We start from the raw sequence: 13589 nt of genomic DNA on the forward strand, positions 1-13589 counted from the left end.
TAATTGCTCCCTTCCAGTATACACGTATGGTAGCATCAGAACTGTTAACCTATACCCCTGTGGTTAACAGCTTTATCAACGAGAATGCAGTGCTTATGTGCAGTGCTTTTCGTCTTCAGTCTTAAAACTCCACTGATTTCCAAAGTTACTTAGGTCAGAACCTGTTCCCCTGCCTCCTTCAGCGAGATCATTTTATACATTTAGATTCTCTTGTCATAGTCCGCATTCCTTCCTGGGACGCTTCAACCCCTAAACGATTTTTAAAAATTTACGTACATTAAGGTTCACCATTTGTGCTATGAAGTTCTATGGGTTTTGACAAATGTACGATATCCAGTATCAATGTATCTATTATAGTATCACGCAGAATAATTTTACTGCTTGAAAAATACTCTGTGCTTCATCTATTCAAGCCTCCCCTCCTCCACCTGCTCCCCTGGAAACCACTGATCATTTTACTGGCTGTATAGTGCTGCCTTTTCTAGAACGTCGTAAAATTGAAATCCTACAATATGTGGCCTTTTAGACTGGCTTCTTTCACTTAGGAGATTTAAGGTCCTTCATGAGTTTTGGTGGCTTGATAGCCCATTTCTGTCTATCGTTGAATGTATGGATTACTACAGTTTCTTTATCCATTCACCTATTGAAGGACATCTTAGTTCCTTCCAGTTTTTGAATAAAGCTTATCAATTATGAATAAAGCCGTGTGAATAAAGCCATCCAATAATGAATAAAGCTGCTATAAACATTTATGTGTGGGTTTTTGTGTGAACATAGCTTTTCAAATCAACTGGGCAAATACCCAGGGGCACGATTCCTGGCTCGTATGTTAAGTCTATGTTTAGCTTTGCAAGAAACTGCCAGACTGCCTTCCAAAGCGACTGCACCATTTCGCACTCCCCCACCAATGAATGAGAGTTCCTCTTCCTCCAAGCTTTCTCTTTGAATTCAAATCACGTCACTCAAAACATGAAGAAAAGCTCCTAGCCAACCTCCACTGCTCCAAAAGGCAGGATTTCCATAGGAAGAGTTGGTGACTGAGGCACAAGTCCTTGGAATCCACCATTCCCGTGGCTCTGGGGGCCACTAGTTCCCAAAGGACACCTGGAGAAGCACTATTTTTGCAGTATAAAAGGAAGTGATGACTCCTGGCTGAAAGAAGGGAAAAGCATGTCGAGGACACCTGGGATCCTAGGAATCTTCATTACACAGGCAAACAGTACTTCTGCGACATCAGAAGGAGCTTCACTAACCAGACACTCAAGATACACATGTGTTACCTGGGTCCCAAGACTTCCTCATGTACACTGCAGTCAGGACAAGTTTACCAGCAGGAGCCTTCACAGTGAAAAGACGTGACATAGCAGAGAAGTTAACTTGCCAGCTTTTTCATTTGCCAACACTTAACCACAAAGATGCACTGAGCTTGTATTATGGGCCAGCCACTGTGCTAGATGCTAGCAACCCAGAACTCCCAGGACAATGGAGGAGTCCAAGATGTCCACAAATCATCACAATTCAATGCAACACACACAATAATAAACGGACACGCATTGATTTTGGAGCTGATGATACAAATCTGGTTAGTACTGAGAGCAAGTTAAGTGGCGATTTCCACAAGAAATTGCATCCAAGGAATCAAGCCAGTCAACCTGAGGGGCCATAAGTACTTTTTTAGGCTTATGGTAAATTACTGCAACTAGCTTTTTGTAGATGGATTTGAAAGAGGGGATGAATTCCCTCATGTTTTTGAGGCTATTGTGGAGGAAAAGATGGCAGGAAATAAAGGAAAAAACCCAGCGGTGGTGCAACCCTGGGCAGAGAGAGAGAGACATTTATTACAGGAGCAGCTGCACCCCACACTCACCAGTTCCCGAAGCTTCCCTGCCATTTGGAGAGAAGACAGCGCACATTTTGAGGACACAGTGGAATGCAAGCGATTGATGGGTCAACACGGCTGGCTGGGCTGGTGATTTTGTAATTACAAAGCAGATTTTTTATACAGAATGGTTACCCCAACTGTGTAATTAAGAGGATCGTTAAGGAATGTTGCTGGGCTGTGCATCACCCTGGGGCTAGAGCCACCACATGGTTACAATAGAAAAATGCACTCAGGCGTCATCAAAGACCATTGCTAATTAATTGAAACAAATATTTGCAATAACACTTCCTGTATTTGATATATTTGCAACAGTTGAATGCTGAGAGATTCTTAATAGAGTGGGGAGCTGGTCTGAATAGGGGGGAAAATAACAGAAAAACAGGTGTTGGGCCCCAGGTTAGAGAAAAACCAATAAGCCAGTTGAAATTGGATGGCTTCGTGTCGTTTTGGTCGGATTCAACTCTGCAGCGTGGTTCGGACCTTATTTTGTCCAGTACTTTCACCCTACAGTGGGCAGGGGTAAATTGGAGAAGTGCCAGAAATGAGCAAGCGTGATTCGAGGTGGAAAACAGCATCTATGCGGAAGGTGAGACAAGAGAGAGGACTTCGTCTGGGATGCAAATCTGTGTGATACCTTACTAAAGGCTTTCAAAACTAGGGAAAGTTTTTAATTTTTTTTTTTCAAGGATAGGGATTCGCCATTTCCATCTCTCCTGAACACACAGGAGAAATAAATCTCAACCACAGAATGAGGAATTTGAACTAAGCACACATTTTGACGTTTGAGATTCTGAAATAGGAAGCCACACAGATTTCCGATCTAATTCCCTCACAGCCTTTTGAACTGCAGGGGCCACAAATCCCAACACACGCCCCCTTCATGCTCTACACAAAATTTCATTTTGCTTCACAATTTCTGGACAACTTCTGTGCTGGAAATCATTAAGCAGCCTTTGCTAGATGAAAGCACTGCTTTAGAAAAAGTATAGACCAAATCACTAACAGAAGACGCCATCCCACGCATTGAAGTGGGTCAGTCTGTAGAGTATAACTGAAGCCACTGAAGGCGTAGGTATGGGTTATACATCCTTTGGAGGTTTCTTTTAATCTTAGGACTCTAAAAATTAATGCTTATTTGCCTTGTATTTCCATTATCCGCTACTATGGCCAAAACATAGCAGGTGCTCAGTAAGTATTGCTGTTATTGGTTTTTTTTTGAGGAAGATTAGCTCTGAGCTAACATCTGCCACCTGTCCTCCTCTTTTTGCTGAGGAAGCCTGGCCCTGAGCTAACATCCGTGCCCATCTTCCTCTACTTTATGTGTGGAACACCTGCCACAGCATGGCTTGACAAGTGGTGCATAGGTCCACACCCAGGATCTGAACTGGCGAACCCTGGACCGCTGTGCAAACTTAACTGCTGCACCACCAGGCCGGCCCCAGTAAGTATTATTTTTAAGAGATCACGTGCAATATAATTACTCAAGGCTCCTTTTAAACAGGGAATTTACATGTTTAATAACCTCTCCAAGTGATTTTGAAAACTCCTGGGCTAGGTCAACCAAACCTCAGCACTGGGCTTGAAGTGATCTCTCTGAGAACAGCATCCTAGGACAGGCTGCGAGGATCCCACTGATCAGATAGGAAATCTGTTATCCGATCAACAAGTTCAATCTGCGTCTACTCAGCCAGTCAGGTTGTCACAGCATAGCTAAAAAAAGAGGAAAGACCTTCTGGAAAGACCCTCACTGTTCTCTGTGCTTCCCAGCATCTCTGCCGTGCTGGGAGCTTCTGTGAGAGGTCTGCACGTGTATTGATGGCTCTCGGGGACTCATGATGAACCACCTCACTGGGACGGCCCCTTCTCTTCCAGCAAGGCGGGAAGCCTCACCACTGTGACAGGCAGAGGAAAGCAATATCCTCCGTGTCCCCCAAACCATGTTCCCTCAACTTCCATAGGAGAAAACACAGCATGAGTCCGAGGCTTTTCTGGTTTGTCAATTTTATTCAGTGTTCAGTATTTGAAATTATTTAGCAAATATGTATGCATTACATTATAGAATGAAAAATTCATATGAGCTTTTAAAAGAAAATGAGAGTCTTCAAAGAAATTTCTCACCTGCTAAAGTTCTAGCAGAGGCTCTAGAATCCCAGGGATATGCATTTACTCTCCTCTGTCTAAGAATAGTTTAGGGCAACGTGGCCCATGGGACTTTCTGGGATCGCGAAAATGTTCTGCACAGACACATGTGCTATTGACCATTTGAAATGTGGCTAGTGGGACTGAGGAACCGAATTTTTCACTGTATTCCATTTTAATTCATTTAAATTTAAATAGCCACATGTGGCTAGGGGCTACTGCATTTGACACATTTAAGGGAAAAACTTATGTTTTACTCCCAACTTCTCCTGAGAAAAGTCTTTGGGAATGAAGGAAGAATTCAGGAAATGGAGCAGAGCACGCGGCTTCTGAAACATTTTCCTGCTGTCTGTTGGCCCTCACTTCTACTCTCAACCCTCCGCTCACCGGAGAACCCTTTGCCCAACCTGTGGGAGAACTGAGCGTATGAAATGACCTGCTTCTCGGGAAAGCCAAGACAGTAACAAGTAAGTGTGAGGAACTCTGGGAACCCATCCTGGGTGTCTGACAATCCTCTCAAAAAGCCCTTACGAATCCTGGAGGTAGTCGTTTGTAAGTTCTTCTCATAGAGGGAGAAACTGAGTCAAGGGTGAAAGTATTTTTTGTTCCAGTGACTTGGTGAATGAAGTGGAAGCCTGCTCTCAGCCTCCAGCCACTGTGGACTAGCTGCTATAATGAACTGAGTCCTTCTCAGGGGAAGGCAATGGATTGTTCTTCACTGGCCTGCGAGGCTGCTGGGATTTCAGACAGACAGCATCCTTGTAAATTGACTGTGTGTATCGTATGATTTACAAACGCCCTTCTGACTTACTAATTCCTGTGCTAGTGATTTATCCGAAATAAACCATGAGGAAATGTTAATAACGTTATATAAAGTGGGGAAAAAGAAGGGAATAAAATTACATACTATATTTATCTATAATAATATATTATCATATGTTATGATATGATATGATATACCTATGCCATATGTTATTAATATTTTGTATACTATTTAATAATATTATAATTATAACATAATCATTATATAAGATAATATGTATTATATATAAAATCTCAAGAGTTTTATTTAATGCATGTGTATGCCTACAACAAAAATGGGAAGAAAATACACCTAAACATTAATAGTGATTTATTTCTGAGTGGTAGGATTACAGGTGATTTTAGTTTTCTACTTTATACTTTACATTTCAATTTTTTTAAAATAAAACACTATTTTTATACTTGGGAGAGCCAATTATCTACAAACACCAACACCTCATTTATTAATCATGATTTAGCATCTTGTATCCAGTGAGAGCCTACATTCTCTTCACCATTGTGGACATAACCATCGGTGTGCTTTGGTCCTGCCCTTAGGGAGTGGGTGTTCTGGAACAGCTTGGGTTTAAACATCCCTTCACTTTCCAGGTAAGTTTTCTCTGAAGTGGGCTCTGTGTGGAGATAGGTATTTGCAAGAGGCAGTGCCAGTGGGCAAGAAACAAGGATAGCTTGACCGAGGAGGCCTGGGAAGAGATAGGTTAGAGATTCCTCCAAGTGACCAAGAACAGGGGATTGTTCTGGATAGCAAATGCCTACTGTCAGAAAGTGCAGTCCTGTAAGCACCTCATAGAAAAAGCAGTGCCTTTTCTAATTTACAAAGAAGGCAACTTCTAAGCTAACAGTAGCCTTGTGTAGATGCTTTGGTATCACTGACTCCATCATAGAGTGAAATGCAAATCTGACAAACACACGCAGGGGCTATATGGGAAGTTGCACTTAAGAGTCTTCCAATGACAAGACCTCAAGCACACCTAATTTCTAACCACAGACATGCAATTCGAGGCTCAGCTCTTCCCTGAGGTGGCTTTAAGTTGAGGCTGATGGGCTTCGTTTTTTGAAAGCAATTGTTGAGAGAATTGGGCAAAAGGCAACTTAGAACTGAGCGGTGGTTTCTAAGGTGTTAAGAGAGCCCATTACCTAAGTGAGCCAGCTCCCCCCAGTCCACTGACAGACGCTGGAGCAGTTGAGAGCAGGGCCTTCTGTTGTGATGTGCTGCTCCCACTGAGAACACACTGCTTTGCAGGCAGGACACGTACCGTTGCATTATACATCACCCAGCTTGCCACATCCTGTTATGTTGCATCCCATCAGCCTAAGCCATGATGGAGCCGAACACAACCTGGGGTGACATGTAGCACTTTGTAATGCAACGTAGCATTTAAATCTACATCAGCCAAGTTGCACACATTGGCTTGGACACTGATGCTTGTTATTCAGAGGATGTGATCTAATGTGCAGGAAGTGCTGGCTGAGGATATAAAATACATCAAGGGAAAGCATCTGTGTCACACTCCATCTGAAAGCCAAAGTTCATCCACTACATTGAATTATCAGCTCTCCTCTGGAAAAATCCACAACCACTGGGTTCTTATGAGAGAGGACCTGACAAAGGGAAACACTCCAAACTTTGGTAAGAGGATGGTGCCTCCTGTCTATTATAAGATAAGTCATGGCGCTGTGAGGAGATCTTCTTCAAGTATTGATGCTGGTGGATCAGTGGATGCCATGGATGCTGATGGATCAATAGGAAGCAACTGATGAAGCGTATGATTGGATTAACAGCTGTCACCTCGAATCAGAATAATGCGAAATGAATTATTTGTAGTTAAACTTAGGGTCTTGTTGTCATCACTCTTCTAACCAATGGATTAAAAAATACGACTTTTCAGGAAAACTATGATAATGAATGACCTGAATCTCTAAAGCCAATTCTTTAATATAAATAAAGATTTGACACCAGAATTCTACAATGTCTTCCTCCTCCAGTTGCTGCCTGAAGGACTGGGACCCAGCAGTAGTGGAAACACTATGTTCTCCAAACCCAACTCAAGGAACAGTAAGGGAACTTGGAAACAAACACGCAGCCCTCAAAGACTGCGAAGCGCTGGAGGGGGGCTCATGCTGTCAGTTTCACAGCAGCCTGGGAATCCTCACAGGTTCCTGTTAAGGAAAGAGAATTCACTGCAGTTTGAGGAGGACTTCAAGAGCTCACAGCCTGCTTTTGAATTACAGATGCTTCCTATTATATTCTTTTTTAAAAATTCCATGCTATAGGGTTCTCTTGGCCCAGTCAGAGAGGGATGAAAGCATCTGGGAAGAGGGCTCAGGGCTATATTTCTCAGGAAACTTTTTTTATTAAGTAGAATTGGAACTCTCCAATGGCTAAGCAATCCATCCAATGACATGTTGATAAGTAGCAGGCCCAGGGCCATGGTGATGTCAGGTAATCCTTCAGCTTTCGAACCTCCATTAGTCTTTCCTGACGTGTCTAAATTCTTACCTTCCTGCCTTTTCAAGACTATTTGGTTGGCAGTAACAGAAACCCACTCAAATTGGCTCAGTCAAAAAGTGCAGCTAGATCTTACCGGAACTGGAACTGGAAAGCCATCTGAATCAAAGCAACTCCTCTTCCACCTCACTTGGTCCCTCTCTCTCTCTGGAGCCACGTGATCTCTCATCTTTGCTTTCCCTACATGACCTCTCTCTCTATCCCCCCGACTCTCCATCTCTATCTCCATCTCTGTCTTTTTCAGTTTATCTGTCTCTGCTGATCAGCTTTCTCTGTGTCTCCATGCACACATAGACAAATATGGCTACCTTGGCCCATTTTAATTCTCCTCAATTCAAGTGACTGTTTGAAAAAAAGTACTAGTATCTTGTAGCTCTAATAAAAATTCCTAGCAGATTTAGGCTAATGTTTGGTCTATGCCAGTGCAATCAGTATTGTCCACTGATTGTCCACCATAGTTCATCAGTATGGCCTGGATGGTAGAGCCATGAAGTACACACATAGCTATCATGATCATGACTATAGAAAGTTCTCAGGTGTAGGGAGTGTGGGCTGGACATGCCCTTCCAAAGGCATCCTTGTAACTTCTGTTTTCTCTCCACTCTAATTGTATCTTCCATCTTCTCTTCCAACTAAAACTTCACACACATCATGGTACAGTGAGAGAGAACAGGCTTGGGAGTCAGAAAGACTTGGGTTTGAATACCGGCTCAGTAATTACCAGCCATAAAATTTTAGTTAAGAAGCATAAATCTCAATTTCTCTGTAAGAATGGAGGAAATAGCAGTATCTCAAGAGGTGTTTTTGAAGAATGACTTATTTGGTAAAAAATCACCTAAACTCAGACTCTCCACTTCTTCCCTTCCCATTCACTCCATGCTCATTTATTTCTCTGTTCTGCTTCCACCATTTCCTTGACATTGTTTTCATTAAAGTTAACCATGACATTCCTGTTGCTAATATTTGCCCTAATCTTGTTCATCTTCTTTTTAGAATTTGCACTGTTGACCACTCTCTCCTTCTTGAAAACGTTCTTTCTATGGTTTCTATTCTATCTTGTGAAAAAGTAGAATATATTGGTTGGTTTCTATAAAATTGTTTCAATATATAAATGAACAAAAGGAAATTGTCAACCTTTTTTTGTGTCATCACCTAAAGTTAACTACTGCTAACATGTGTGATTCCCTTTCCATTTTAATTTTTTTCTTTTTGGAAATCACTCCACCATGTTGTTAAAAATTTTACTTGCGGCGTCAGCGGCGGCGCCGGCAGCGAGCGGCGGCCGCACCGTGTGGCTGCCGGGGCCGCTGTGCCTGATGCTGGGCAGCGCGGCGGAGGGCCAGCTGCTCCCAGGGAACAACTTCACCAATGAGTGCAACATTCCAGGCAACTTCATGTGTGGCAACGGGCGCTGCGTCCCTGGCACCTGGCAGTGCGACGGGCTGCCCGACTGCTTCGATGGCAACGACGAGGAGGAGTGCCGAGGAGAAGGCAGGTGCAGGAGAGCAGAGCTCTGAGCTCCTCTGGGCAGAGGGGTCAGGCCCACAGCAGCATCCGTGCTCCCCACCCGCCCGCCCTCAGAGCCGGGAGCACAGTCATCCTTGTCGCTGCTGCTCCAGACTGTGACAAGGACAGAGGGACGGTGACGCTGGGCCAAGAGGGATGCGCAGGCCCATCTCCATGGCAGCTTCATCAGGGAGAGAAGAAGCTCCCGGGGCAGCGTCATCTATTCCCACCAAGAGCTTGGGGTGCAGGGCAAGCTTCCTCGCCCCCCGGACTCAGGGCCAGCACTGCCCCACACTCCCCTTCCCACTCTGTGACCTGTGAACCTGTCTCTACACTTCCTGGATCCTCTGCAAACCCCCTCCCTACAGCCCCACAAGTTCAAGGGCCAGAGAATGCAGGAGAGGACAGGCGGGGCCCATCCTGGGCTGGGGTCTTAGAGGTTTTGCTCATCTGCAAATAGCCCAAAGCTTCCATTTGTTTTTGTAAGGACGGTGTGATGGGAACTTCAGGTGCAATGGGGGAGTTGGGGAGAGGTCAGGTGAGCCACTCTGCAGTCAGCCTCCCCCCATGGCCCTGTCTCTTCTGGAAGCCAAAGCAGACACTCAGAAAGGGCGGAGCCTGACCCCGTTTTTGCCACTAGCAGGGCACAAACAGAAGCCACAACCTCTAAGGAGAAAAAAAGCGTATTTGGGGAAAACTGGGGTAGGAAGACACCGTTAGCACAGAGGGTGGGATAAGGAGAAAAACCAGGTTTTCTGTTCCTCCACTTCCCCATTTGGGGAGATAAGCGTTCCTATGAGGAAAGGTGTGTCAGACACAGTCTACTCATCCCAGGAGACACATATCTGAGGACAGCATGGCGGGTAATGGATTGGCTGAGGCAGCTGCCACCCTTAGCACAGGCTGGCAGGGTTTGGCTGGGGACCGCGGCTGCCTGGATGGCAAGGTCCAGTTGCCATGCCTATTCTGATCCATTCCCTCGTAGTCGGACAGTTGTGGTTCCTGGAGGTAGGTTGGGGACTGTCCTCTGTCATTGTTCTTCTCTGCTCTGGGGAGGAGGGAACGTCGTGGTAACAGGTATGTCCAGCTTCCCAGGCCTGAAATGGTTTTTATGATGCTTCAACTGGGAGGCCAAAAGTTCTCGGCAAGCCTCAGTTTCTCTCCCAGGATGCAAAGGATGTCACTGTCGATGGTTCCTGAACAGCCCTGCCATCCAACGCCGAGCTGTGTGTGACCCGTGCCCGGCTCTGAGCGGTGGCTGATGCGGGCTTGCCTTTGCAAGGGGATCCTCTGGTGCTTCATCCTTGTTGGGCCTCAGGCAGGGCAGGAGGCGTCTCAACATTTTTCTGAAAGGGCTGTCATGAAAAACCTCTTCCTTTTCAGGCAGGGGCTTGAGGGGTTTGGTCCCGAGGGTGTCTCCTATTCCCCCGACCTGGCTCCAAGACTGGGACCCTGACTCCCCCTCCAGAGTTGCCACCCCATGGCAGGGCTCTGGTGAGGCCCCACCCCTACTCTCCTCCCGAGGCTCATTCCTGGCCACTGCTGACCCTGAAGTCAGCTCTCAACGGCCTTGCTCGGCCCCCACGAAGGTCCCACTCTGCCCTTTTCTCTCTGAGAGGCTGAATGGGAAGGTTGGAGAAGGCGGCCAGCCCTCCTGTCCCAAGAGAGAGGCTTCTGAGGGCCCACTGCCATCGCCAGGTAGGGTCCCTCCCAGGGCCTTCTGATTTTCCTCACACACAGGTGAGGGAGCAGGGAGGGGATGGGCCAGGCTGGGAACTGATGCTTTTGTTGTCAAAGTTAAGACTTTGTCACCTGGAGGAGGCTCAAGAGGTTTTCCCATGAAGTGTGCAAAGTCAGCTTTCGAGGGGGCCCCAGAATCACAGGTGGCTGCGGGGGGAAAAGGGGACCGTGGAAGGGCCGAGTGTTGAGCCTCACATGCTTTCAGATCTGCAGGCCCCAAAGACAGGAGGGGTAGGCCCCAGCGTGAATTCAGCCCAGACATGATAGTGTGTGCTTCGAGCATCTGAGGAGTGTGTGGATCATCTTGTTCTTTTTCCCAGACCTCCGTTTGTATTCTTTCCGTGATTTCTGTCTCGAGCAGCTTCTGGACATCAGGGTTGGCAACTGAGGGGCTATCAGTCTCTCCCTCCCTATTTGTGGGGCCTCCCCAGAATGAGGCCACTGGTCAGTGGCAGGACAGGTGCCCTTGCTGGGACTCGAAGTGTGATGACACAGGGAAGAGCAAGACCTTGATTATGTTCCACCTGGAGAGGAACTCAATGCGACAGCTCACGCGGCCGTGGCCTGAGTTGGGAAATGGCCAACAGGAGTGACCTGGAGCTGAGCTCGTGGCAACAGGGCCTAGTGGAGTTCTGGTCAAGGCCGATGGAGGTTCTGCTGGCAGAGTGGAGGCCAAAGGTAGAGTACGCTGGGTGAGAAGAGCCAGGGAAAGTGCTGGGGTCATGGTGAGAGGAGCACCTTCCACAGGCTTCCCGCATGGCTGGCGGACTCTAGCAGATGCTGTCTTGCATGCCTCCCCAGGGGAGTCTTGAGATGACAAGCGATGGAAGCATCCCTTACAAGACAGCCTCCCTGGGGAGCTGCGGGAAACAAGATGCACAAGCTGTAGCCAGGAGCAGAGGGCCCTGGGACAGCAGGGCAGGCCAGGTGGGGGTGGCCCCTTGAGACCCATGGCCCTCCCTGGCCCCCCCTTCAATTCACCGAATTCTCCTGCTGTCCCTCACCCCAGGCCTCTTGCCACCCCCTGCCCCATGGCTCCCCTCCCAGCTCAGCCCCAAGCTGCCTGTAGCCCTGGGGCACATCAGAGACTCTACAAGGAAGAAGCCCAGGAGAGAAGGGCAAGATTCCTTACCTTTGCGAAAGGGACATCAGGCCCCCCACTTCTGCCAGGTCCTTCCGGCCAGCTCTGCAAGCTAGAAATTAGGGCACTGGGTCACAGCGATGAAGGCAGGGGCCTAGGGCTCTTACAGGAGGCTGAGTGCAATGTGCCTTTAGGGGAGACTGTTTGAGGTCAGACTCTGGAGCCCAGGCACCAGTGCCCAAGGCCACGGGATCCTTGACGGGGGTGGCAAGGCTGCTGATGGGTTGAGGTTGGTCGTTGACCAAGTGCTTCAACCTCCACCACAGCCCACATGCCCCTGCTGGGCAACACCCTGTTCCAGACGCCTGCTGGCCTTGGCCTTAGTTCCCAGCACAGAATCTGGCAAGTACTCAGGTTTTCATCTCCTTCCCAGGAGCCTCCCTGAGGGCTCTGTTTCCTGAGGGACAGGCTCTGTCCCTGGCATCCTCGAGCCCACGGAGCTGGGTGCTCAGGGACAGGAGATGGAGGCCAGCTTTGGGGCACAGGGCTGAATGGCAGGAGCTTGCTTACCTTTCCAAGCTCCCCTTTTCTTCCTGCTCCTGCTGCTCCTCCCTCTCGGCTCCACTTGACGCTGAAATGAGAGGAAAAACAAGAAACTGTCGGGGCTGAGCCCCAAGGCTCCCTCTCCTCTCTCTGGACCAGCTGCAGACGCACAGCGTTTGTGAGCAAGATGACTGTCTACACTGAACTCCTGGGGCTCTGGGGTGTTTCTTCCCTTTTACTTACTTTTGAAGTGGATAATTGAACACAAAATGGACATTTGCTGTCTTCCTTCTTTGAGGATCGTAAGAAGGTCCCCATGTGGGACCAGCATGCATCTTCTGTCACTGTTCCTCTGCTCAAGAAACGCACACATTCTCAGATGTACAGAATCTTGTGAGCTTTCTCAGGGAGGACTTTGCTTCCTGAGGCTACAGCCCGACTCCAGGTCCTGCCCAGAGGCTCTCGGGGGCTCAGCTCTGCCCTCAGATCAACCACGACAGAGAAAAGGCCCGCCTGAGACACCTGCCCCGGGAAGGTGGCTGGGGAACCAGTGCTCAGGGCCTGTCTTCCCACAGATCCCACTCAGCATCCCGTCCATGGCCACTGGTCACTGGCCTGGGGACTTTCCCTGGAGCCCTCTACCACACCGGGACTCCTGCTTGGAGAGCTTTGGATCGAAATCCTTGTGCCCACTCTCACCCCTGCCCACCCAACCTGGCTTGTCTCTAGAAGGATGATGTTCTATTCTTTCCCATCCCTGGAGTCCCTCTAGTTGATTCAGAGAAGTGGAAATCACAGTGAAAAAGAAGAGAGACTCATCTTCTGGTGGGTCTCGGTCCAGGATTTCTTACCTTCCTGACGTTTCTCCTTTTGTAAGTTAGTTGTAAGGGCAGATTCCTTTTGGGGGAGGGAAAGAACAGGAGGAAGAGCCCCAGTCCATACAGGATGCGGAGGATGGTACCAATCACCCAGGAAGCAGAACTGGAGCTCAACCAGGTAGCAACAATGCTTTTTAGATATAAGATAGGAGTTTCCATATCTCAAATACAGTCCTACTCTCAGGCAACTGAGCACTGGGAGTGACTTGGAGATTAGAACCCCATGCTCTCATCATGGAACTGTGGCCGTGTCACAGGGGCTCCTGAGGGGGGGAGGTGAGAGGAGGGCAGCCGATTGGACCACAGCCCCTCCGCCACCAACTGGCCTACAACTGCCTCCCTCCACCCTCCTGGGCCTTCTAGACCTTAGCTAGTTTTCTATTTCTTCCACCTGGAAGCCAGATGTCACCCCATTCCTTGCGTCTCCTGGATTCTTGGTTTGAACCCACCTATCTCATGGCCTTTGAAAGTCTGAAGTTCTCCCAGGAA

At 47.8% G+C, this 13589-nt stretch overlaps 1 protein-coding gene across 4 annotated transcripts; it reads right to left on the minus strand.

Moving 5' to 3' along the window:
- Window positions 1-8550: 8550 nt before the first annotated feature.
- Window positions 8551-13371, minus strand: LOC139082913 (spermatogenesis-associated protein 31E1-like). 4 transcript variants are annotated; one of them, XM_070616609.1, is made up of 4 exons: window positions 13074-13371; window positions 12250-12310; window positions 11731-11791; window positions 8551-11458 (listed from the first exon to the last, which is right to left on the minus strand). In XM_070616609.1, exons 1-4 carry the CDS (start codon window positions 13257-13259, stop codon window positions 11044-11046), a joined length of 723 nt encoding a protein of 240 aa, XP_070472710.1. In that variant the 5' UTR covers window positions 13260-13371; the 3' UTR covers window positions 8551-11043. The 4 variants fall into 4 exon arrangements, 2 of the variants coding, with proteins under 2 accessions (XP_070472710.1, XP_070472711.1); XM_070616610.1 differs by lacking the exon at window positions 13074-13371 and adding an exon at window positions 12466-12659 and having other exon boundaries at window positions 9526-11458; XR_011539269.1 differs by having other exon boundaries at window positions 11128-11458; window positions 11731-11867; window positions 13074-13268.
- Between the last annotated feature and the right edge of the window lie 218 nt (window positions 13372-13589).

This window comes from Equus przewalskii, chromosome 4 (assembly GCF_037783145.1).
Source record: "Equus przewalskii isolate Varuska chromosome 4, EquPr2, whole genome shotgun sequence".
Taxonomy (NCBI): domain Eukaryota; kingdom Metazoa; phylum Chordata; class Mammalia; order Perissodactyla; family Equidae; genus Equus; species Equus przewalskii.